General features: G+C 47.5%; 1 protein-coding gene across 1 annotated transcript in view; it reads left to right on the forward strand.

The window, feature by feature from the left end:
- Window positions 1-21,473: 21,473 nt before the first annotated feature.
- The window catches only part of Sox102f (transcription factor Sox102F), a 59,207-nt gene continuing 53,591 nt past the window's right edge, over window positions 21,474-27,089 (forward strand). Inside the window, exon 1 of the mRNA XM_076374749.1 lies at window positions 21,474-21,685. Coding sequence (XP_076230864.1) covers window positions 21,669-21,685 — 17 coding nt within the window. The 5' untranslated portion in view covers window positions 21,474-21,668. The remainder of the gene's footprint in view (window positions 21,686-27,089) is intronic.

A 27,089-nucleotide genomic window follows, 5' to 3' on the forward strand; every position in this document is an offset into this window, starting at 1 on the left:
ACCGAGGGAGCCCTCCGTTGTTTTTCCAGTCATAGAATCGCGGCGACTCGAGGCGGCGTGGCGAGGTCGAGGTACGGCAATCGCCTTTCAATCACCCGCGGAAATTGCCGTCGCGGTGCAAATAGCGGAATGTTTGAAATTACAAAACACGCGGGGCGCGAGGAAAAAGGTCGGGGAAACGTCGTTAAACTCGCGGCTCGACTCCGATTCCGAAATAACCGGCGGTTTCTTGCGCGTCGAAGCTCGTTCGATTCCCACCGACATTGCCCCGGGCTAAATAGCCGTGCAACCCTGCCCCTTCCTTGCTTGCGTTTCTCATTAACTTTTTATTTCGAGAGCACGAAAAGTCGCTTCTTCGGATGAAGTTCCTCCGACCTCCGGTCTCGCTTTTCTCCTCTTCCTCGTCCTGCCCCCGCCCCTCTGCTCGCCCCCCTGCTCGCCCCTTCCACTTGGAACTCGTGCCACTATCCGGTGGCGTGTCGAGACGATCCTTTAAAAAATTCGCGAACCAGCTACCGAGAGAGGCCGAGGAATCTCGACGGAGAGGGCAGAGGAGACGACGGAAGACGGGAGCGAAGAAACAAATGCGAGGAGATCAAAGTACGCCTCAGGCTCATTGGACGGAGCTGATTATTTTTATGACGTTATAGCGAGGCTGTCCAGAAGATGAGATGCCTCAGACCCTCGATCGTAACGGGCGCCTTTGCCGAGGGCCACCCCTCGTGCCGCTGACAGTGCTACCAACTTGCCCGTGTCCCGTGACCGGAATACATCCACGTCCTCCCGCTTCCGTCAGCCAGCCTTTTATTCCCGCGTCCTTCTTACGTTATTACCCCGCTGCCTACGTTCCTGCCTATCTGATGAATTAATGGACATTGCGGGTGGCGCTTGGGACGAGGGGGGCGCCAGGGAGCATTATGTTCGCGGGGATCAAAGGAGATTAATTCCGTGATTGAGGAAAACTCGATCTGGAATATTGCGGTATCGAGTGTAGAAGGAAGCTTAGAAGCTGTTTGGGATGAATAGTGTGATGTTAAGTGTTGTGTTACTGCTGGGCGGAATTTAGTGTAGGTTACAATTTTAGACAATATTACTTCTATAATTTATGGTAATAGCTACTTCAGGAGTCCATGGTTATAGTTACAGCTTTCACTCTGAACTCTGCTTAGGTATACATTTTCTTTTCGTCAATATGATTTCTGATTTTGAAACGTTCTTAAATTTTCAGATATTTCAATATTCAATACTAAAGCTTCAAAATATTTACCCTGTCATATTGTGTCTGTCAATTATTACAAATTTTCTCGAGAACCAATCGTCTTAACCAGTCATCTAACGCTTGAGAAAGGTTTTAGTGTTAAAGTAATAATACATTTACGTATTACACAACGAACTTACGGTTTCTTCCTCCTCAAACAATCAGAAACCACTTTACCAATGGCAAACGATTCCCTCTCGCAAAGAAACATCTCCACGCTTTTCAAGAGAGATAACTTTGCTCCAGAGTAGCTGTCAGTCGCGACGGTTTTTGCGTCGATACATTCTCTGGCTCGTTACATAATAACTGAACGTCGTACCAGTAAAAAGAAGTAGCCGATGTTAAAGATGAGAAAGCCGTGTACTGTCGTGCAATGCGCACTCCCGCTGATCGACGATGTTATTCTTCCCATTCTTAAGCAAACGAGCAACGACGCACGACAATCGAAGGCGGTATCTTGCCTGACCAGTGACGGTCCCTTTCCTCTGCCCGTGTATCGACGCGGAGCCACTTGTAACGATGTTGCAAGCAGCTTGGAATAGCGTTACGTTCAGACTTGTTTGAACGACACGCGGAAGCTTTTGAGATCGACTGCGGAGAAGGAAAGGAATTGAGGTCCATTGTTGCTATTCTCCCGATTTGTTATGGTTGTACCCCTTCTGAAGAACATCTATTATATCTACTAGTTGGAAATAGACGTCCTGTTAGGCCCCTATTACACTAGCATCTTCTACAACAAATTTATTCATGTGTAATTATGCATACCGTTTTTCAAATGTGCCGTTTCATCGTCAGTATTTATTTCATTTATCACTGGCTAAATATTTTTTATGCGACAAATAATGACTGTAGTTACAACTATGATCGTTTGACGAGGGTTAAACAAACTCTGTTGCAAACATCACAATATAATTAAATTTTATATTTGTATTAAAGGCTAAAGAAAATATATATTTCTTTATTATCGAAGTCACAATACTATCAAAAACAGATTTTTTCTGTCGATTCTGGTCAAGGATCAGGATGACCAGTGGAAGCTGGTCGAGGGTCAGGGCGACCAATGGAAGGTGGTCGTGGGTCACCATTGACCCGAGCGCAGGACTTAAACGGTCCGTACTCCTATGATTTAACGCCTAAGCTGCGGCAACGGGCGTCGGAGGGGGGAAGAGAAATGAATTACGCCTCTCAGCGGTGCGTTTCGAGGCACGCGGCCGAATCACTATGCTTCGCGCGTTCGAGTGAACGCGCCTCTACGCCGGCATTTCTTCAACGAAAATAACGCACGGTATTTATAGGCGGTTTTTATGTGAAAAGCTAAGTGCTGCTCGTAAAGTTACATCAAGAACGCGCACCGAGATCGGGCCGCCGATGATTTCGTTTTCTCCAAGCGTGCAAATAATCGACCCTCTCACCGTAAATCGCGTTCGTCTGGCTGAGCTCGCGTAATTGTAACAAAGTAGGCGAGGCTCGTTTGTTAAGTGGATTCAGTAACGAGAAGCGTACGTGAGAACCGTTAATTGATATGCTAATCAGTGGCAATGCAGATATTATTGCACGGTTATGCATTTTTAGCTCGGGCCCAGTGCATAGCTATTCATTAGCGTCTTTGCGAAACTGGTTCCCCCTCCGGTCATTCCTGTTTACGCGGTTAATACGCTGTCATTTGGTAGCGATTTCAGATCGTTTTCTCCTCAGCGGCAATTAACGGTAAACCGAGAAAGTGTACGTTGCGCGTTGATAACTGATATCAACGTCGCGCGACCGACAACATAGTTTCACGGAATCAGTGCGACGAATCTGTTGAAAGAATGTTTTCTCTACCAATTATGCACAGACTGATATTATAAAACAGTCGGTAGCAAATTGCAACATCTGATTGGAAAGGGTATTAAAAGCTAAAATCTGGAGGGTAGAATGCGTTCAACTAATTAGAAGAGAAACATCCTTAGAGATAATTCAGACGTGATAAAATACATTAAGAATTATAAAGTATGAGAAGTGGAGCATCAATAGTTCTGGTTTGCTTCGGAGCACATACAGGATGTTACATTATCTATGTTGTATTATCTATAGATATTCCAGCTGCAGCTAAAGAAATGACTATTTTTTCAAGGTTTAATGGTTGAATCTTTGCCACCTTTAAACCTTGAACTATGTGTTTCACATTGCATATTGTCCTTTCCTTCTCTTCTTTAATATGCTTAAAAAGTGAAAACTACCCTGCATCATAAAATCATGAATTTATGGATATTTGTTGCAATAATGTACCACAGATTAATGTATCGCATCACACTAATATGAGTTTCGATTCTTCGCCACCAAATCCTAATTAATTCATAATTCTTAGCGCACGTATTCCACCGTGACCAAATTTCTCTCTTCAGCAGGTTCGCCCAACATATCTATCATGCCCAGCGAATAAAAGAGCAGCCCTTACGTGTGCCACGGATCGTTAGCGGATGCACAGAAAATGATGCATGCACGATTCGTAGCTGGCATAATTGAGCTTGGTCACTCGAGTCGATCGGTGTACTTGAGGTCCTTTTCCAGCTGCCACGGCCGCCCCATTATTCGCCCGATCCCGCTAATATGGACCACGTGTTTTGAATAGCGAAACTAGAAGACGGTCAGCCTGAAGGGGAACGGTCGAGAGTCGCGCTTCAACTGCTGAAGCAGCACGTGCACTGTTCCTCCGACCTTCGACATCCTCCTCCACCTCCATCTGTTTCTTCCAGCACCTATAGCTGGCCGTTAGCCCTTCCGCGGCAAACAACAGCCTCGTTGTGACCGCCTCGTTCTGCGCGTGCACTCGTCGCCGATTTCGTGCACGCGTGCCTCGGTTTACGGTTGCTCGATTCGATGTAACGCCACTCTTGCGGTTGGCCTCATTGCGAAATCGAGTGATACGGTATTCCCACACACGACGGAGAAATTATCGAGAGAGTTTTCGAAGGCTACGATATGTCATAAGTAGTAGATAATTAATAGGGGAAATTTGGTTTTTAAAGCAGAGTTGCAAAGGGTAGTAAAATTCGTTCTGTAGCTCAGCCTTTTATTATGATGCATTTGGAAGGACAGAGATGATGAGGAATTGTAGAGCAAAGAATTATGGTGATGGAGAGATATTTGAGACACCCCCTGGCGAAGGATCGCAATTAAAGGTAGCAGGGCTTCGTATCGAGGGGCAATTTTAAGTTGCAGGAGGAGGGGGCGAGAATGGAGCAACGTTGTAACATTGAACCTGTCCGCCGATTTCACAAGAGGGATTTCACATTCGTCGATCGGAGCGGGAGCATCCTCGACCTTTATCTACGAAAAGTCGAAGACAGATAGGGAGGGGGAGGGAAATCATTCCTATAGAAACGTTAATAATAATAATCATAATAATTCCCTTCTCTTTTCACGATGTCTGTTCGACGCGGCCTTTTCATCGGGCCATGAATGGGTCGAACGAGTTGAGCCACATCCTCTCTTCCGAGCTCCCTTTTTCCTACCTCCTGCCACCATCTCCGCCATCATCGCCGTTCGAGCCCCTCACCCACCTCCCTCAGCCCCGACAAGGAACATCTACCAGAGACTGCGAGACCAATTGTACGCTCGGTACCGATCTAGGAGCCTCACGTATGAAAAGAGCCCAGTTTCTACGCTTCTTCTCGAGTACCTTCCGGCTTTCTTGGAAATTTCATGCCAGAGAAATGTTCCTGGCTTCGCCTCGAACATCGAGTCGATCCAATTTTATCGCGAACGCAATGCCATGCCTTTCAATGGGCTACGCTGACTTTGCTCTGCTCGTCTTTCAAGTTCAACGGATAACAATTTTGGTGGTGGTTGCGACGCTGATGACAGCGCCGCGACTTTCGTCTCTGCCTTATTGCCGGGGTCGCTTATGGAGTTTTAGAAAGGACCTTGGCAAAATTCTTCACATAAATGGAGTCGGGACTGAAATTTAGAGGTTCTTGCGAGTGGTTGGTTTAATAACTGTTCGTAAAATAAATTCCTGTGATACTTCGTTTGTGGGCTGTTTAAAATTTGTAATAAGTACTACATACTAATATGATTTCTGAACCTTAGAACAAGACTAAGCCAAGTTCATTTTTTTCAGAATTAAGTTTTCTCCAGCATCTTATTGCTTTCTCTTCATTGTATTAGAATAATAGGACTTTAGTTAAGTCAGGTTGTAAACTATTTCAAATACTGTGTTAAGCAATGTGTATCCCATTTGTGTTTCGGCTATCCTGAAAAATAACAAAAGTGGACTTGAGTCAGTCTGGCTCTGAGGTACAGATTTAGTAAGTAGACCTTTTGACACGATACAAGACACTGTATTTTCAAAGTTGAATTTATTACTCAGATTCTGGAAGCCTTTAAAAGTGTACCAGAGGTCATGTAACACCCTTCTATTCACTTCCAAGAGTAACAGTACACATCTACATACGTGTTCACTCGAGTGTTTCCTATGACATCTACTCTCAAGAGCATTGCTCTTCCCAAGCACTCTCCTATCTACCGTGTAAGTACATTGGCAAATTTGACACTCCAGAACGCCTCCCAATAGTTGTACTCTGAAACCAACACGTATGCACCCTACATCGGTACGTGACGCGAGATGAAAGACAAAAGTAGTGAATGGCACACGCCTAGGAATACCAAGCCGCAGCTCTCACAGCAGAAGAATCAATCGAATAGCAATAACGTCACCGCGGCCTGAAATCCGTGGCACGCTGCCGTGCACGTGGTTTGATTCGCGGCGAGGGAAGAGAGGCTCGAAAGGGTACATAAGAGGCAGCGATGCGAGGGAGAGCCGGAGGAGCGGGAAAGGAGAGAAAGGCAGAGAGACGGGTATAAAAAGACCCGCTTCTCGAATTTACCCTCCGCCGTCGTTCCTCTTCCGTGGCTCTGGCTCGTACGTGCAACGCGCCAGTCCACCATCACCATGCACCGCCAGCACACGAACAGACGTTCGCGAATTCGGGCGTGCTCGCGCACGCTCACGCACGCTCGAAACGCCGGTTGCAACACGCTGGTGTGTTGTATGCCTTGGCAATACGGAAGAGAAGAGCGCGCGATATCGCTGCGTATTATAGCGGAGAAGCGACTCTATGGGCCACGGTACGCGCACGTCGGGTAATCCGATCAAATGGCAAAGTGGATCGCAACAAAAAAAGACGATGATCTCTATCGCTGGCCCGTCGAATTTCAATATGGACCGGCACGCCCGAATAACCACCTATCCCGCGCAGGTATTCGTACGTGTTTTATATGAAAGCCGGAGTCGAATCCTTTGCGCGGACGCGGGACGAGCGGAGCCGATGTGAATGCCGCGGGGCGCACCCGCGCTACCGGATCTGATATACCATAACCCTCTCGAAATCGGTCTGCGAGTCCACCGAATGCCGCGGCTGTGTACCGATCATCACATTCAGGAGCATAATTATGACTGCCGCATGGGCTCTTACCTTTGCTGCTCTTCTTTGGCTTCGTTCTTCTTTGCGATCGAGGGGGTACTAATTACCATCGGTGGGGCTGTTGTGATAGGTACAATTTGCGATGGTAGGAGGTTGAATATTATGGGAGGAGGAGGACTCGAAGTGGGGATAGGAATATAAATTTATCATTATAAGGATGATAGGGAGCAATACTTTCTGATTCATATATGTATTCATGTCTTTAAAAAGGTTTTATTTGCGTCAATTTCTGAATGAATTTGACAATAGTAAGTTTCATTTGTCACCACTGTAGCTCTACGTTATCTTAGAAATTTAAAAAAGAGATCCGTTCTGATGTAGAATTAACATAACACAAAACATCCCCAGCAGCACAGTACCTATAAGTATACAGCTACGAACGAAGCTAGGCTTATTAGAATAATCATTAAAAGAAAACAATGTGAAGAAAGTCTTGAAGCAACAAGAGGAATATCGATCAGAGTCACATGTCTAGCCAAGCATGAAATGGATAACTACAAACATGTTGGAGGAATCGCGCAACTACACTTATAATCTGCGGCAAAGGAATAATCGTTTATTCTCTCCAGGATACCTCGGAGTATTGCTGATCTCCTTCGCGCAGGAAAGTCAATTGGCCTGTCGCGGTGCCAATAAAGATTTCAAGAGACCCCTCGAACAGTTAACGTAATCGTTAGTATCGCTCGTTACTGTATCGAGAACAGTAATTAATCGCTCGGTACGGATCCATTAATAACTCTGATTATTTCCAGCCGAACATTTGTTTCTCGTTTTTTTCTCGCACGCCCAACGCGTCCCTCGTACCATATTTTCCTAACAAATGACCGATCACAAAGGTTCCCTCGTATTTCTTCGCGGGCAGTTATCGTGATAGAGCGATAGCGTTAATCCGGTTGCTCAACCGCGACCTACGGTCCGCACGAGGAAACGGTATCGAAAGGTCAGTAACGGCAATTAAGGTTCGACCATATTCTTGGCTTTGAAAATCCTCGGGTATTCGCGTCGACGCCTATTTAGAGCCCGTAGAATTTCTTTCAAATGCCAGTTTCTGCACCTGCCATTAATCCTTGGGAAGGCTCGAATGTTAATCGGCCAGCGTTCCTTTTGCTTGCTGAATGCCAGTAATTTACGTCGTCGTAAGACCTACCGTCATTTCTCACATTTTCAAGGCGTCTGCGCGCTTTTACACGCGTTCCTGTCGATTCGTGCCACTTGTTGGGTCATTATTGCTGGGAGCTGGTTGCCGCGCGTCACTTGCACGCGTGCGGTGGCCTTAGAAGCTTTCTAAACGCTGGCGAAGTTTGACCCATTGAAATGGTGAGTCAGGAAACGGTCCAGTATATGGGGCATTAACATGAGAAAGGATTTTCGAATTTACACTGAAGCGAAAAGATTGGGAGATTGAAACATCAAGTTGAATTCCCCTTCGTTGTACAGAAAATGCTTGCGAAGAGCTATAGTGTTCCCCAAAACACCTGATAAGGTCGCATAGTTACCTAAAACACAAGCAAATCGTCAGAACCACATTCCAAAAGAACGTAATCCACCCTCCTGTTCCCATAAAGTCGTACTATGCTATGTAATGGCTCGAAACAATTATTCCCTCATTCAAGAGACACAGAAAAGTCATCCACACCCCAGCGTCGAGGCAAGCAAAGGCGACTCCTCTATTTAGGAGCCAATAGCCCGAAGAGTCTGGTAGCTCTAAAGATTCCCTGGTTGTTCGACGGGAAAAACGATAAAGAGCCGTGACAGGGTGGGGCAGAGGGGTGGCTAGGAGGGAAGGGAGGAAGCACCACCTTCAGAGGACGAGGAAGATGCGTTTTTGTCGACGTCGTTACAGAAGGGCGAGAAGGCTGTTTCTTCTCTCCTCCCCGCGTCTTCTTTCTTTCGTCGAGGCGGCGCATTTAAGAAAGCCCACCCTCCGCCGTTCCTTTCTTCCCTTTCATCGCTCACAGTGGCCGCTCGCGGCTGCCTCGCAGCGACGCCGAGCGACGCGCGAACCAGACCGAGAGGGTGCAACCTCCGCGGGACGAGGAGCGTGTTTGTCAATAGCCTGTTAATGCGCTAAGCCATTAATCATTGCGAGCGCCTCGCTCCTGTCACCGCTAACCTTAACCATCCCCCGTGCCGCGTCCTAAGGGCGAAGGAGCACGAGGGGCTGCCGTTCGCTCCGTCACTCCCCGACCCCGCCACGTCCCGCTCCGCGTCGAACGTCGACCACCTCTCGACGTGTTCTTTCTTCGCGCGAACACCCTACTTTCCGCTACCGACGACAGCCGATCTCGACCGCGCACGAACAGCCTTTGAAACGGTCCGTGGCTGGGATTAAACGCGTCGCGATCCAGCTCCTGCTCGGCAATCAATTATTCGATGCAGACGGTTCCTGGAACTTTTGCATGGCCACCTTGTCGCTCGGACGGGGCTTATTGGGGTCAGACGTGGATTTTGGGAAATGAAGCAGGGACCAGGGAATGGGGTGGGAGTTGGATGCAGAAAGACGGCAATAGAGGAAACATTGTATAAGGGTAGGAGAGGTAGCTCGCTGACTTCCGTATGCATTGGTCTGCTTATGAATCAGCGGCGAATTCCTAATTGGGAATAAATACCCAAATGACCGAACACTAAGATAAGAGAATAAGTACACTGATGTATTTGATAGTTACTATCTAGGAAAGATCGATCCCTCTAGAGGATCCAAGGAGATTGTACCATGACTGGTCAGACCAAACGTCCTCTCAATAAAACACGATACATAGTTACATTCTACACTTAATGGCTAACATATGTAGCGGCACTCGTAATAAAATTTTCGAAGCATAAATTGCTAGCTCTTCCCAAAATTAGATTCTCCCTAGTTTTTCTTGTCAGAGTAGGGAATAAAGTTGCGTTCAAAGTACCTGAACACAATACACCGAATTGACTCGTTGGTTAGAGAGTCTTCATCCGCGTGAAGGACATCAAAAAGAGCGGCGAAAGCATTGGAGCACGGTCGCATAATAATATCTTCCAGGCACGGGTGCGGAAATTCGCTCTCTCTGAAATAACCGCGCGTTTGCGGGCGGATTGCGCGCGGGCGCGTGCTCGCGCTCGGTCGCCGAGCCTGTGGAGATGATGATCGGGGGTCTCCTCTCGTCTATGACGAGAGAGCGAGAGAGGGAGACCGTGGCGAACAGGAGAGACTGAGCAGAGCGAAACAGGCACGAAACGAGAGAATGAGAGAGGATTCCGCCTATTTATAGCGTTCTATTCGTTTCGGGTGGGTTTCGGCGCTGCACGGATCTGGCATGATGGAAGGCATTATTATGGTAAACCAACGGACGGGGCTTCGTTTATTATCTTCGAGTTTATTGTGCTTCCGTGGCCGATTAACTCGTCTAGTCTCGAGATCGGAACCGCTCGTTCTGATCTTGCGTACACAAGCGTGTTGCACGCTCGGATGCTCAGCTTTTGAAGCTGTCGAGCGTAGTACCAGTACAGGGACGCACTTGGAAAGTACTACGATGAGCTGGTGTCTTTCGAGTTATGAGAGCTTCGAGGTGATTCTTGAGAAAAAAGAAGTATTGACACGTTCACTATCCTATGACCCATGTATGGATTAGACCAATTTTAACAATGATTTGTAAGGATATTTTCAGAGTCGATTTGTATTAAATTTTCGACAAAAGAATGTGTAGGTGTTGTTACTTATACTCTCCACTATTTTGGAGATAATATTTTTAATAAATTTGGGAAACTTGTATCGCTTTCCTGAATGTAGAAATGAATAAGTACCTTTTCGTCTGTGAACGCTTTAGTGCTTCTAAGAAAAAGGAACGATTCAGAGGATAGGCGTAACGTTCAGCTATTCCTCTGTTTGTACAATTTATCTCGCGCCTACTAAATCTTATAGTTACGCTCCCTGTTCTGCCATTCGAATCTCCCAGCGTCGCGAATCCATTAATCCTTTCGTTTCTTATCTGACAAGTTACAAAGTAGCAATGGAGCCTACAGTACATATGTACACGTAACGCGCGTTTTCTTCAAATTCTAATCTTGGCGATGGCTCTACTACGTTGTAAGTTAATCTACCATTAGTGTGAAGTGTATGTATCGTATCCAGAAGTTAAAAAAGAAATTTTCTGTGTTATCTAACCTTTTACTTTATCCTCTTTCTCAAGCTACAGGTGTACTATAATTACTTCTAAGTGGAAAGAGCAAATGGAAATTCATTGACAATGGTAATAACTACAATTCTCGTATGCTACAAAATTTGAAAACAATTTCCTTAAACTCTGAATTTAATTCACCTATACGAGTTCCCCTATTCCCTCACATTTCTCACAATTTTATTAGCAAAAAGAAGATGCTATCCATGTCTACCAAAGTACCGCAGTAAAAGTCAAGGCTGACATATTCGAAGACGAATAACCGCAGGTTGACGACACAGCGACGACAGAAGCTCATCGGGGCGAATCAGCGCGCGGTCCCAAAAATACCGAAAATTGAAGCCGATTGTTTTCCGCCCGGCACATTCGACGGGTCGAGACATCAAAGACAGCTCAGACATCAAACGACGCCTGAAACGAGCACGCGGTTCGCTACTAAAACCAAGGAGCCGCGTACAAAGCGAGCGATTGAAGTGATCCGAGCCTGATCGGTGTGTCCGGATGCGGCCGACATCGCGGATGGACGATACATCAGCGTAAGTGCGCGATGCGATGCTGCCTACCGACTACAAACTGCTTATTGTTTTTCAGCGTCCGCTAGGCGTAACGGCGCGGCAAAGAAGGGCGCAGCGAGCGGAGACGATAATAATAGCCAACCCAGCGAGTGAACGAGCCGACGAGCGGGCTCGCTCCCGCGGCGGCTACTCGCGCCGTTTTCTCGCTTCGCCTTTATGAAATATCCACGCCATTCTTTCCAGCCTGACTCCCTGACAGAGCGAGCGAGGCCGCGCGAGAAAGAGAGAGAGAGCTTCATTCATGAACACAGCCGCGCGGAGAACAGTGATCCGCACTGTGCGGCCACGCCGCTTTAATTGCGCGTGCACACGCGCACGCGTGTCGGTAACGGATACACTGTTTTTATCGTGCCAACGAACCGATCCTCTTTCTCCTCACGCTGTCTCGCTGACTGTCCCTTCTCCCTTTTTGGGCTTTCCCGTGAATGGCAATAAGGGAGACAGGTTGAGTTCTAGGTGGGGTGTATCTACTGTAGGGCCTTGAGTGATTGGCATAAGGAGAGTGTCGAATCTCTAGCGACCTCTTCATGGCTGATTTAATAAGTAGGTATTGTTTTCTGTAGATTATTAGATATTAAATCGGAATTCGTTTTTTTTTTAAACCTTACTGCGGTTCCTGGAATCACTTTATTAACATTTACTTATAATGCACCTAGGTATACTGTGAAAAATATTTCTTCTAGTCTACAACAAAGCTAGAAGAATATGTCTCGATTCAGACTTAGCAAAATCAGTAGAATAAGTCTCGAGGCAGACAAAGCGAAGTTAGTAGATTAGGTCCCAAGTCAGACACATTCCACGCGACTTTTAGGAGAGTTTCCTCAGCAATCAATTACTCTGAAATAAAGCCTCAACTTCAATTTCATTATTCTTCATTTTTTTTCTATTTTGGCATGTAGAATCACCCTGTCAAATTTCGGCTATTTATTGTTGAACAACCTGTACTATTGTTTAACTAACACTGTTCTAGTGCTCTCTTATTATTATTAGAATTATAAATGCGAGTAAAAAAGAGTGCGAATAATTGGAACGTGGTGAATTGAGAATTCACTATACCTAGGTAGCAAGAGAACTGGTACACAATGTTAGAAAATGGTGGAGTTGACGTACAATTTACTGGTTCTTAGTATCATTACTTAGACACCGAAGAACGCATAGGTACACCATTTACCGCGATAGAAATAAATTTGTTACTGCAGTACGCAAGAGTTACTTAAAGGGAACACGAAGGTTAATCAGCCGTACGTTTCGCCGTGACTAGCAAACACGATTCCTGCCAACACGATCCGTCAATCACACTTCCCGAGTACACCGTATTGCGTATCGATAGATGAAAAATGAGTCCACGAAACGGCGCGAACGTAAGAGTGGCAGGCAGCGATTAGATTCGCGAACATTTCCTGGTACTAAATTTCCGTCGAAAAGTCCGGTTGCGGGTAATACTAACCGAACACGCGCCGCTCGAGCCCCTCGAGCCGCTCGCTTCGCCCCGATCAATCTGCCCCGCTCCAGATTCCTGGCCGAGCACCTGGCCAACAGGTAGATTGCGAAACGCTTGTCAATCACGGGCCCCGTTGCGTCCAATTAACTTCCATCCGCCGCTGCAACGCGAATCTCGGGATCGTGACGGTCGATCGATCATCGACCTTCGAGCCACGAGCCTCCTGCCCCCTCTGGCCAGCTTCTCGCCTTCCTTTTTCCGCCTGTTCTACGACAATGCGGGCGGTCGCGGCCCGTCGATTCCCGTTATTCGCCGCGTCGTAATTCACGCCCACGCAATCGCGCGCGAGAGCTCCATCGCTCGCGTGCACTCGCCGCGAACGTGCGAGCGCTGCGTTCCGTGTTAGCGCACACCGATCACCTATTATGGAGGCGCGCTTCGATTTCGATCGCCCCGCGCCAGTCGGACACCTGTCACGCGTGTTCGACTCGCTAGCACGCGTTCGCGCGGCTATTTTTGCCGCGATGACCAGTTGACGAGTGCCGTTCATCGCGAGGGAGAGATCAGCAGGTGGTGAAAGGATGGAGAGAGAGGTTTTTGAGGACTTGGGAGCTGTGGGTTCACGAGCGTGGGTGTGCTGTGGGAATGCATGCTGCGTGCACTTGTGGAATGCAGGGTAGTTGACTGTGAATTTTAGAAGCGATGCTTTCGTGTGGGTTCAAGAGATACGATTAGGGAAACAATCAATATTTATTGCTGCTATTAGTTATTGAGGGTGTACTGATCGTATGATCTTGCTTATCTTGTCAGTTCAATCTTATTGTGGTATGAATTTATTAATACTGATATTGAGGATAAGTACTCGCCACTCAATGCACTATCAATATTATCGGTTTGGTGTTGATAATAAATATTGATTACTTAGGGTCTCGTATAGTGAGAATTAAAAAGGAGCAATAAACATTTCGAGATATTTAATAGTGTGTGTATTTTAACATGTTTTATCATAATTGTTAGAAATTGATAATGAGTAAGGATAACATAGACATCCTTCAATAGTGATACAAACTTTCAATAGCACTGTGAAATCAAGATTCACTAGAGCTTCGATCACGATACGCACTATCGAGCGTAGGAAAGGGAAAGGTTCACGCTTCGATTCGTGCGAAACGAAAAGCAAATACCGTGGTCGGTCGAAAACGAATGACTTGGAATGTTCAGGAGTTGAAACGGTGAATGAACCATTACACTTTCAGAATTATCCTATCGCAATAGTATTTTCTAGAGCGTCAGTAGCTTCAGTCTCCTCTCCAAAAAATCTGCTCGCCAGTTTTCGATTTTCTGCAAGCTGGCATATGTCCAACCTTCAGACCAGAGCTACAACTGGCACGACCAAATTTTTCAGGGCCTCGATATTTCACTCATAAACCCATTAAGAAAAGCACAGTTGTAGGAATTCCATTCGCAGTCACTATCACGAAGGAAGTCTTGTCAAAACTTCGCCTGCAACATTAATACAAAAATTCTAATTCTGTAAAATCACAAACCAGAGGTCCAAAAGAAAAATAAAATAAAGAAAAAGAGAAAAGCACAAGACTTTCACGATCATCGAAAGACCCTGCCGTTATTATAGAAATCCCGAAAGACAAATTTCCCATCTCCACCCAAATTCATCAAAGGCTCGGCGTAAGACACCGAAAGACACCGAAAGACATCGACTGGCCAGAAGCAAAAGCGGCGAGTAATTTTCGGAACAGGGTCGTGGAAGAAAGATTACGCGTTCGCACGGCGAGCGAGTCATCCTTGTAAAAAGTCTTTTAAGCGTCACGGCACCGAGGGTGGAGACAACTACGATGAAACGATGGAGGGCCAAAGAAAAGCGTCCGACAAAGGTTACTATTTATAATCAGCGGGACTCGCATCGGCGGATGGTGGCAGGCGCGGGGGTGACGCGCGAAGAAGAAGAGGAGGCAGGCGAGGACTAAGGAGAGGAGCCAAGGTGAAAAAGGAAGAGTCGGGAAGGAGCGGCAGAGAAGCGGGCGGTCACGCGCGGGACCGCGATATATTAATAATGGGAGCAACAAAGCGGGAAGGAAGAAGAATAAGGGACAGAAGGAGTAAAAAAAGGCAGGGGCCAAGGAGGGGGCGAGCCACCGTCTCGGCGTCCTCGTCCCTCCCTTTGCTCTCTCGGTTCCTGTTCTAAATTCGTCGCAGACCTCGTTGCAACCGTTTGGCTTAAGGCTAACGGTCCGTCCGGTCTCTGTGTCTCCTCTGCTCCCCTTCCCCCCTCTCGCTCTCTCTGTTGCACCCCCACACGCACCGCGAAGCTCTCCTTTTCCCTCTGTCGTCGCCGCGATCGCGAGTCGGCGACTCTCATTCATGAGAAGAGACGGTGGACGCTAGAGCGAAGAATCCGGCGAAGGGACGGAGCGGTGGACGAAGGAGTAGAGGAAAACGGGAGGGGCAGGGAGGGGTGGCAGGGATGAGCGAAAGAGAGCGGGCCGGAAACGCTCGCGAGCCAATGTTCATTCACAAGCGGCCGCCTGGTCGTCTTCTTGGTCCTCTTCTTCTTCTTCTTCTGCCCTCGTCCTCCTCTGGCTTCGCATCGTTCTCCTCTTCGTCCAACGAGCAAGCCCGCTTCGTTGTCGTGCCCGTCGTCGACGTCCGGAGCAAAACGTCCCCGACGCCACCGCCGCCGACGCCGACGTCGTCGTCTTCGTCGTCTCTTCTCCGCGGTCGTCGTGCTCGTTGTCGTCGTCGTCGTGCATAAATCTCCTCCTCTCTCTCTCGCCTCGCGCCACCTCTCGCTTCTACACCCACTATAGAGGCGCACGCCGGAGAGAGGATGCACGAGCAATACGCGCGTACAACACTCATTGTTCTTGTCTGCTCCCGCACCAGCAACGGGACCGGAATAGAATGGTATCCCGTGGGCGCAAGTGTGCACCCGTGTACACGCGTGTGCCGCACCGAGTTAATACGCTGCCGAGAAACGCATAACGATGGCCCGTCCTCGCGTCTACGCCGAGACGAATCGTCCTACGGGCGGACGTTTCGAATTCGCGAGCCAGCTCGGCCAGTCTAAACACAAAACAACGGGACAACCGTTTTTATTCCTACCACCCTGCCGAGAAATTTAGACGGCGTTTCCGCTTCTACGCTGCTCGATGATGATTCTGCCTGTCGCTTTGCTGTGGAAATCCTTGGAATCGTCGTGATTAGTGAGCCGTGAATATCATTTTGCGATAGATACGATTTTCTTTATGAGACGCGAGGCAGATTTGTTGAAAAGTGAGAGGGAAAGTGGATTGGTTTGCTTGGCTGGTATGTGACCGTACCGTTTCTACTTGCCAGTCGGACCGTACTATGCATTGTTGGGACTGGCATGATAAATTGTTTAGTATGGAGTTTATGATGGCTGCAATTAGAGCGATTAATATGTAGTGTCACTGGGGAACAGAAGTGACTTTGTTAGAGCGTACGTAGATTGCATTCATTGGTCCATTCAGTTATAGACGGTTCACTGTTTCACTGATACGCGATTGTACTGCTTCTACTTAATATCGAGTGCCTGAATGAGCAGCCTAGAGAAGTCCACCTTGATCCTATACTATACCATAGCTTCGCTGGCAGATATTTTTGAAAAAGTATCGCTTTTATTTTCACTATTTTATGTTGGTGAAGTCTCTATTGTATGTAGCATAACTGACGTAGGAAAGGAAGAGTTAGTTAGATTTATTTCCTACGTTTCCCGAACATTAACTACAACTGATCCATTAAATACGATTCCCAAGCTCACAGAATCCAAGGCTATTCTTAATCAGCGTTTTAATTTCCTCTAATTCCCATCAAACGCAACTCGAGACAAAGCTGTATTCTTTGTCGCGAGAATATGTTTATGCGTATTGCATTCATATCCAAGGACAGTCGAGCAACTTTTACTCTGCGCACCGTGCAGACATACTTCGTCCGCCAATCATCGTTTAAGTCTGATTTAAGAGATTTTGCAAGAAAAAGCTTGCGCAAACGAAGTGGAGTTTCTAGGAAATTGCGCGTTAGACAGTAGAAAAAGAGATTCGATATCGTAAAGCAGTTGTCGCAGCAATTAAGTGGCTCACAGTAAACGGCGGTACTAGTGCTTCGAGATTGCCGCACCGAAATAGCGGAGCGAGTATTTAGTAAGTGGAACAGGAAACGAGCGATTCTTCCGACCGCGCGTGTATCGCGGAAAACAATTCCATGGAAACCTCGTATTTTCCTTGATAAACTGTGCGTTATGGAATTAAGTAACCGTTTGCATTGCGAGTGAAATCGGTCGCGTGCTGGTCAGCGAGCAGTCGCAACGCGCGTCCATTAAACGCTCGTGATTTCACGCTTACATATTCAGGTACGCATGTAAAACAACGTTTTGCCTTCAAACATTACAAATTTTAATCAGGGACGCTAATTAAGTCGCGAATTTAGCGCGCCTCTCGACGCGGAAGGCCGCGGTTCCGGCTGAAGTAGAAAAATACCGTATGTAGTCGGACGCGCCGGACCACGCACTATCTCTCGCTGCGTTTATCACGTAGACCCTCCAGTTTTTTCCTTATTTGCCTTCTGCAGGAAAATTAGCCATTCAACAAAACTGTATAAATACACGACACTCTTTATTAACGATAATCTAAATATTATACAAGAATAGTCTACTTAATTATAAAGTATGTCTGGCTATTACATGTGTAATATTAAGACAAGTTTCCACACGCAATTAAGGCTAAACAGAAATATCACCCTTATTAAAATTATCATTGTTCCAGGAAAGGAAAATTCTATAGCATATCAAATATTATATTCTTCCACAAAATGTAGCGTCCACAGAAAAGTATTCTAGAATACCCAGAATCCAGAATGAATATCTCAGAAATCTTCAGCCCTAAAAATTCGAGTTCCCATTTTCTCCAACAAATCAAATCGTTAACATGGATTGAGCCGAGCAGCGTTCAACCCCCGAGTGGAAATATTTTCGTCGGAACGATTCGGAGACCGCGTTTCGGGCAGAGGGATGCGTGCAGTCGGTGAAGAAGGAAAAAAAAGCGCATCGCCCGGTTTTGTGGCCGACGATAAAAAGGAGCATCCGCGAAGTGGACGAGGCACGGTGTGGTCTGTTTAGCGCGCCGGTGGGGGGATGGTAAGGGGCGCAAGTCAAGGGTGCATTGGTGCGGAGGACGAGCAGCAGCCAAGAGAAGAGGGGGGAATGGGTTTTGCGGAGGACATGAAAGGGATGCGCGCCGACGCCATTCTCGTCCATTCCTCTCGCCGCGGTAGGAACAGCGAGGGTGGTCGGGGGTGCGCGGTGCACATATAAACGTACATACGGCTATGTACCTGTGCGTGCGCGATGGAGACGAGACAGGATATTCTATCTGACGGCTGCGGCGAAGGCAAATGCAACGGGGGATCGAACGCGACGTTCAAACCGAGAGCTGTGAGGGCCAAGAAACCCTCGTTCCATGCTGTCGCGATCTTGCAACTTTTAGATTCGGTGTTCTTATGTCACTGTTATTTATTAACATGCTTTCGATTTAATCATCCAGTTTTTGACTTTTCTTAGAGTCGAGGTAACTTGGTTTCTTCGTCGACATTGTTGTTGAAGTCTGATTAATTTAGGGTCTTGAGTAACTATCCATTTCCTATACAAGTCGATTCTGGTGAATTGTGATTTTGAGATGGATGGAAATTTTGAATAATTCTTATTGCCTGATTAAGTGATTTAGTTGTGGTAAGTCGGGAACAATTGGTTCAAGTGTTTCAATAGCACTATTCATGTTCGCTAACCCTCGTCTGTAGAAATCGATGCAACCGCAATTGCTCTCTGTAATTAACCTACTTCTCCGAAGTAGCTGTCTATGTTAGACATAGATCGATAGCTTCAACAATAATAGAAGACATTCCATTACAACTGTTCACGTACAGGGTGTTCACAGATAGGGCATCAAAATAATGGATAATGTATCAATCATCTCATCGTTCATCTCAGCACGTAACTCCATTATTCTCAATAATAAGAAACCTCGATAAACTTGTTCCTTATTTCACAGTTGAGACACGTTTAGCAGCCAATGGAATGAAATAGATACTAATTGTGGATACTTGCCAAATGGAACTAACTGAAGTCGCATATTCATGACTATCTATAAAAAGAAATTCTGTTTATTTTGGCAAATTTGATACACCTGCACCATCTCCCCACACATGACACCAGCATCACGAAATGCCAATACATAGTCTGCGGCGAGCAGGCCGCGCACCTGCAGAGATTTCTACCTGAGCGAGCTGCAGGAGCCGGCGCCGAGCAGAGGTGGAAGAAGCGATTCAGGGGATGTGGGCGGACAGCTCGGCGACAACAATAAGCATTGTGATTTGCGCGGGTGTGCCTCGCCTGTGATTGGTCGGCTTCCACCACCTCCACGACACCGACGTAGGGCCGTGATCGGGGGTTGAGCCGCGACCACCGCCTCCAACCGAGACAATAGACAATGCGCAGCACTGCCGTCGCCCGCACCTGATCCGACGGGATTCGAGCGCGTCCTATCGGCTGCCTCAGCTCCTCCATCCACCCAATGGGCTTCGATTAATTTCCGAACGAGACACCACAAAGCGTTACGGTCAAATATTTGCTCGATATGTGGAAATTAAAATCAAAGTTTCTCGATATCGGAGCCGTTTGAGCAAGGAATTATCCTGATATTACCGATACTTCATCGCTTGTATCAGTCTCTTGTGACCCGAGCGAGGTCATGGCTGGGTAGATTTATTTTAAGTGGTTCGATTTTAAGTGAAAGCAATTTTCAATAGGTATCTCGACTCTGGAGCTAAAGTGAATTCAGTCCACTGCTTTCCCGTATGACTTAATACAATTTCGCTCTGGAGCCAGAGGGGTATGTTGAAAAGTACGAAGAGTACGAAGATTGTCCAGGAATCGCTAGATATTATCTCAGGCTGCAAATTTCAAAATCGTACTTGTGACTCCGTCTTCTTAAAATAAAATATGACATGAAAGGTACCAAATATTATCTACTATTACGTTACATATCTCCATAGTCCATTCCAAGGGAAAATAAAACTTATCCCAGTGGACATTCCACGTACCGCTAGAGAATCAACGATCCAGCACCCACCTCGAAAACGCTCGAAACCACAATCACCGAGCATCCCACAAGAAATCCTCTCGGTCATCTCGAAAAGACGAACATTCCCCAGCGCCTTGTCCAGCAGTCACGCGTCGTCCAGTCGACGTTCACCGTCCTCGCGTGCCACGTGACGCTGGTCCCTTGACAAGCCCCTTCTCCCTCGAAAGTGGGGACCGCGAGTCAGCCAGAGAATTGTCGGTAGCGCACGCTGTTCATCCGCTGATGCTCCTACGCCCAACTCGACCGACCTGCCTTGGCTCGTGTCCTCGGCAGAGGGGACCAGAGAGGCGCAGGTGGAAGGGGTCGTAGGAGAGAACAGAGGAACGAGACGTCGTTGGGTGCGTGCAGGTGAACCGGGGGGATCGTCTGCGGAACGGAAGTACTTAGAACAGCGAGAACGGGACACGAAGACGCAGTGGGTAGCGAGCAGAAGCCAGGGCAAGGCGAGAGGACGAGGACGAGGACGCGAGCGAGGACGAGCGGCAGAACGGGTCGCGGTGGTGGTGGCCCTGGCAGTGTCGAGCAGAGCGCGCGCCTTGGCGTGGGTGTCGAAGGAAGAAGGCGGAACGTACGCCCGAAAAGGGGCGTGGCGGACGCTAGAACCCGCCGCGGATCGGAGCGTCGCGAACGAGCGAGACGGGAGAGGAAGGAGCGACGGAGAGGGAGCGAGCGGAAAGGGAGGTTGGAGCGAGAGGGAAGGAGCGAGCGAGGGAAAGAGCAACGTCGGCGCACGTCGGCTCGACGAGGCCAGTGGAGGGGGCGGACGAGCGTCGAGGGGAGAGAGAAAGACCGACGCGGGCAACAAAGGCAAAAGGGAGAGGGAAGCGAGCGAGAGAGAGGGCAAAGTAGCGGGGGAGCGCGAGTGGCGCAGCGCGGGCGCCGAAGCGGCGCGGAGTGGCGCGGAGTGGCGCGGCGCGCCGCGCCGGCCGCCAGGCAGCGCCTCCGAATCTCATCCCGTTCGGTCCTCGGGGGCTTCAGTCAGTCAGCCGACGCTCCGAGACGCGGTGATTATTCCCATTGTATGCCCGCTGCTCGAGGGGGGGTTCTTCCACCACTGACTCTCGCTCGTCTCCTCTCTCGCTCTCGCGCGCGGCTCGATTCTGTCGTTCCTCTGCTCCGGGCAACCGTCGTCCGTTCCGCGAGCTCCAGGCGCGCGATAGTGTCGCGGCAGCGTCGCGATAGATCCCGCTCGAACCGGGCACACGCGCGCGGACCAAGGATCTCTCTCTGCGGCGGGGTGAGCGCGCGCGCGCGCCACCGCGAGCTACATCGATCTTCCTGTGAGTGAGATAGATCAGCGGCTAACTCGCGGATCCCCGCGGGACCATGACTTAGCCGAGGGAGTTTGTGTTGCTTCCGAGCTTCGCCACCCTGCCAGTCGTACCCTTCGCGCAGTGAATAGAACCGTTCTACCTGCCAGCACGAGTGCCGACACCCGATCGACAGGTTCAAGCAACTTCATTCACGATCTACGCTGCTGCCTCGGATTGTTGGTTGCCTCGTTCAAGTGCCGGGTTCTGTGCGGGGGTGTGTAATATTGTATTGCGTGACAAGTGCCCGGAAGCCGTGAAGAGGGTAGTCCAGGCTACCAGCGCGCGAGCAGGATGATATGAGCACGCTTGGCAGGTGAGTGATACGCACGAACACGTGACCGCGTTTCGAGCACCGGGGCTTCCCTCAAAGGGGGAGCGGGAGAGTGAAATTGGGTGAATCGGGCAAGTGGAAATGAAGTCTCTTTAGTCGCTTAGTAATAGACCACTTTTCGACTGTATATTGTATCTTAATGAGAATATGTATTGGTAGATAAACGTAGATAGTTTCATTGGGGATCAGAAGATTCAGGGATACTGTGATAGCAATGTAGTAATGTCAATGCAATCTCGTAGTACTCTTTCACACATGTGAGCTTCTCGTTCTGAAAACTTCCATTCCTACAGTCTTTGTGCCAGTCTCTCAGCAGTGGAAATGGGTTTTCCCAGGCCAGCGGTCTACATCCCCACACATGTCCTCGATGATGAATCACTAATGGAAACTAAAGGGATCCCACTAAAGGGATTAATGTATTCCAACTCCCACTACACAGAACAGTTAAAACTGTGGAAAGCCCTGACTTTCCTCAGAAATCCCAGCCTATTTCAACATGAATTTGAATTGTTTACAATAGCTCTCAACATTGATCCTCCGCAATCAACTTCCCTCCTTCTCAATGGCCGACGCCGCAGAGTCACGATATTCAAAGCAATCTGTTCCCATCAATCGTCCTACGGCACAATTACGATACAACATTGCGCCGTATCGTAATCTACCGGCGAACGATAATGTCAATGACGGGCAAGCCGTGCACGCGTGTGCGTGCGTTCCCTGTGTCGTCTGCCAGACAGCCGTGTACACGCAGGGCCATGTGTTCCGTGAGAGAGGACGCAGAAGAGAAGGAGATCGGGAGAGAGTGACAGATCGCGCGAGAGAGAGAAAATTAGCGTGTCGAGGGAGAGAGCCGAGGCGAGAAGGAGGGTGGCAGAGAATGAGAGAGGGAGCACGCAATGCATCTGACCCAGTGACCCTCCCTGCTGCCTGTCCCCTTTTCCCCCGAAGCCCTCTTCCCCAAGAGTTTCCATTTACTCTGGTCTTTCCTGCCACGGGCCCGTCCTAAACGCGACCCTCTCGAAAATCCCGGATGGATTCATCTTTCTTCCTTCTCTCGAACGACCCAGCGACCACTTGACGGGCCGACGACTCTCTGTCGCGACCGCCGATACGTCTCTGCCTTCGACGTTGGGGATGGGAACCATTCCTTGGGAAACGAAGTCATTTTCGCCCTCGAACGTGTCACGGGTTTAGGGTATCACGTGGGTGCGAGGAAAATGAGATGCTTGCTCGAGAATCTGCGTTATCAGGACAGCTATGGGTGTAGGGTTTTGGGGTATTCAGGAAGATGCAGTTATTTCTGGATTCTGTGATTTAGAGTAGGACAGGTGCACAGGGCTATGTACAGGGAATGAGATAAACGATGTTTTGTTTTGTGTCTGTCGAGGTAGATGCCTGGAAATGTCTACTAAAGATTTTCTTGCTATTGTTTGTGGCTACACCTGCTCAAAACGAACGATTTAGCATGGGAGAACTATAACTTCTGGTTGTCACGAGTTAGGCATTTAGGGGAACAGAGTGACTTTGTTCATTCCACTCAGGTATTGTCTCAGTACGTATATGTTGTAGTATCTTTAGCTGTCTTCCAAGTTTACTTCTCTACTGACGGTCTAATTATCAAAAAATAATTACTCAAGAACAGCGATGGTTGAAATTGAGATGCTTCGAGATTACATAGGAAATACAATTCCTCTTTTTTTATTTAACGGTCCCGTCAAAGATACGATTGGCAAATAACGACCACCGAGGAAAAAGATAGGTACGTACTCACGATTTGGGTACACAACTTCAGAAACCACCGACAAATATAAAATACACAGTTTACCTCCGACGAACGTTCTAATTACGAAGTATCATTTCCAGTTATCAATTTCCCACATTTACGTCGCCGTATCTACACAGGCCGGTGCATGTCAAAAGTTAGAATACGCCGCTTGAAAATGCGAGGCGCAGGTCTGTTTTCCCTCGACATCAAAGAGCGACGCGTCTGTTTTGCATAAACAGCTAAACCGTGGAAGGGTTGCCGAAGGGATCTCGCGCTAAAGACTCGCCATCGAGATAAATCTCTCAGCGTGGCTGGTAATTAAAAACCGCGCGCCACTGGTATTTTTATTGTACCGAGGGGCGGGGGCGTCGGGCCGATTACTCATATCGCGGAATAACAAATTCTACCGGCATTCTGGCTAGCGTTCTACTCATCCGCGTGTACAAATTGCTCCCGATGGTCTATAAATATTCGAATGAAACAACGGCGACAATGAGCGACGAAAGTCGAATAGAAATTCTGCAAACGTCCCTGTTGGTGCTTTCTAAAGCCCCGAGGTAATGCCATTTCGCTAGACGGCAGACACAACCGAGTTATTTACACCAGCCTCCGTCCGAAATAAAACCGGCTTGGCTGATTAACGTTCGCATTGTTTCGTTTACAAGACAATGCAACCGTGTGCTGTGGAGACAAACGTGCCTCGTGCACCGAGAGTCAAATTACTTTCATCTATCAGGCCCGCGGGGGCACTTTGCCGTGCAACGCGTCCGAATAGAGTGCAGCTAAGTATGTGGCCTCAACACACACCTAACACTGTCTCGCGGCGAAGCAAGAAAGTTGCCACGGACACACGTCGAACAACACAACGGACCCCGAAATAGAGGCTTGCGGAACGAGTTGCTCGGCTAGCTGTACTCAGACCAGAATTATTACTCGTGCCATTAACTCTTTGTCTCCTTCACCGTAACCGTGGAACAATCGCTGCACCGTGAACGTCTCGATCCCGCGGGCCTGGCTATTAAAAGGCCGCTAAGTCTCCGCCAAAGCCGGGGCAAATTGAGTCCTACCCTGTCGCAAGCAAGGAAGGATTAGAAAATTGCGATATAGAGATGCACGTGTCGCTGGTGCACAATCGGGATTGAGTAATAATCGAGAGAAGCATTCTTTCGCGTAGGCGGTCGTTCCACCTCATTCGCTTTACGTTTGACCACTTTGACAGGTTGAAGCATGGAGTACTGTGGGTGATTTGTGGCGTAATTACAGGAGGCAGTTCTTCGTCAGAGTGATTTCAAGCTCTGGAACAGGATTTTCATGTATAGATTCGTTTTCGAAAAAAGTGAATCGGAAAATGTTGTGGTCATTACTCCTGATGCTCGTAATACTAGAGGATAGTGTCGTTTAAAGCGATAACAGGCTCTTTTGGTTGATTTATCTATTTGGTTAAACTAATTGCGTTATTGCTTGGATTGTTGAAAATGCATAGAGAATTATTGTATTATCTGTGATTCTTCGAACTTTGCGAATTATTATAAACGTTATCTCCAATGTCACGTGTATTAACATGAACAGATTCTGTATGTAAATCTCCTTAAACTCCACTTCTAAGAACGATTATGTGATTCTTTTCTCTTAATCACAAGAGACTTTTTACCGTAATTTGCATACACTTTCCTCGGTCGGTTAGCATCTGCCTCACTCTCTGCGTCACATATCTATCTCGGCAGCGGCGATTGAGAAATCACTCTCGAGCACGTTCAATTGTATCGCACCATCGCAGCGAGTCGATGGGAACTGGCAATTAAACGAGATATTAGGTCCGATAGCAAAGCAATTATGTCACTGTCAATATTAACAGCCGCAGGCGCGAGTAGAAATAATGAGTTACAAAAAGATGCATTAATCAGCGGCATCGAAAAAATAGCAGCTTGATCTCTTGAACTAAACCGCCTACAAAATTGCCTCTCCACTTCTCCTCTTTTTATCAAGAAATCCATGAATAACACAATTCATTTCGAACAAAGATGTTTCACTCAATTCATGAGCGAATCCACAATGGAGCAAGCCTCTCAGCTCCCCCCGTCGTCGGCGCTTAATTTTATCGATCACGTTCAAACGTCTTATTAATCAATTACAAACGTTTCCGGGCTAACCACTCTCTCCGAGAATAACCCAGATTCTAGGACCACGTTCCTCGGTATACCGGTTCGCGCCAAAAATACCAGATAATCTCGAGAAGCGCAATAATTAAGAGCGACCGGCACGCACGGGTTTCGGAGTGCATCGACGCGAACCGCGGCGTTCGCGAGTCCACGTATTGCCAGTGTTGCGTAATTAGGATGCATCCGATCGATGAAGCATAATAGAGCTGGAAACTGGAAGCTCGATCCACCGAGACTCGTTTTGTTCCGCGTGGATATCATAGAAGCCGATTGGCTAGTCGGTTCATCAGGTTCCAAATGCCAGTCGGTTCATTACCCATTACGATTCCTGCTATCTGAAAATGTCTTCCCTGAAGCCTGAAGAGGCTCCAACGATTTCGACCCTCAATTGGGTCAACGTCGGTCCCTGTTGCTTCAGCGATGCTCCCCAAAGAGACGCTCGAACGAACGCTGCGCTGGGGAAAACGCTCGCGAGTGTCCTTTTCGCGCCAATCGCGCCTGTATCGTTTTTCGACTCTGTCACCTTTCGGTTGGTGAAAAAAACTCGAACAACTTCTTTTACGTAACGCGTGACTAGTGGCCGAGGCAAGCGCGCGCTGCAATTTTCCGCGTCGCTCAGGGATCTGGCGAAAAAACAATGAATACGTTGAGAGGCTGACTTTGTTATACAAACGTTTCAATATGTCCATCCATATTTATCGACTGGCTTTACATATGGATGCATGGATTAGCGGCGACTGCTCCGCGCATGGAATTATGCCTCTGATCGATAGCACCAAACGAAATACCTGTGCATTCGCTGACATGGTAGATAATACGATAATATTTAACGTTACAGTAGGAGTGGTCTAATCGCGGACTATATAATGGTGGTGCAACTATGTTATTCGGTGAAGCTGGTGGATGTCTTTGCGATGAATTTGCGACGATGATAATTTCAAATCGACATGGGCCAATCATTTTATTTTGATAATGGAGTGGAGAAAATTGTTTTTTTTTCTTTTCTTTTTTGTAGAAAGACGTAATGATAGGACTTATGTAGTTTTTTGGTTATAGTCTTTTCAAGAAGTAGAAAACGTGTTATTACTTTATTTTAGCATATCTTGGAGGCATACGTTGATACTTTGTCTAAAAGCTGTAATCTAATCGCAGAAAATTTTCATAAAGCGAGAACATTATTTGCAATGACTCACTGCTGTGATTAATAACTTATTGCAAAAACTACTAAGTTGTTCTTGTTTTCCTTGGATTTCAGGAGTAATTATAATGTTTCTAATTGTTCTACTGAAATTACTTTTACGGAGCATTTAATACACTTATGCGTTAATTATAGTACTTCGTGGGAATTAGAAAAAAATACAAGCTATTCATGCATAAGTGATGAATTGATGCAGATTTGCATTGAAAGCTGCTAATTAATTTTATTGCAAACGATTTAATCTGATCATTAGGCTCACTTAAA

This window comes from Calliopsis andreniformis, chromosome 3 (genome assembly GCF_051401765.1).
Source record: "Calliopsis andreniformis isolate RMS-2024a chromosome 3, iyCalAndr_principal, whole genome shotgun sequence".
Classification (NCBI taxonomy): Eukaryota; Metazoa; Arthropoda; class Insecta; order Hymenoptera; family Andrenidae; genus Calliopsis; species Calliopsis andreniformis.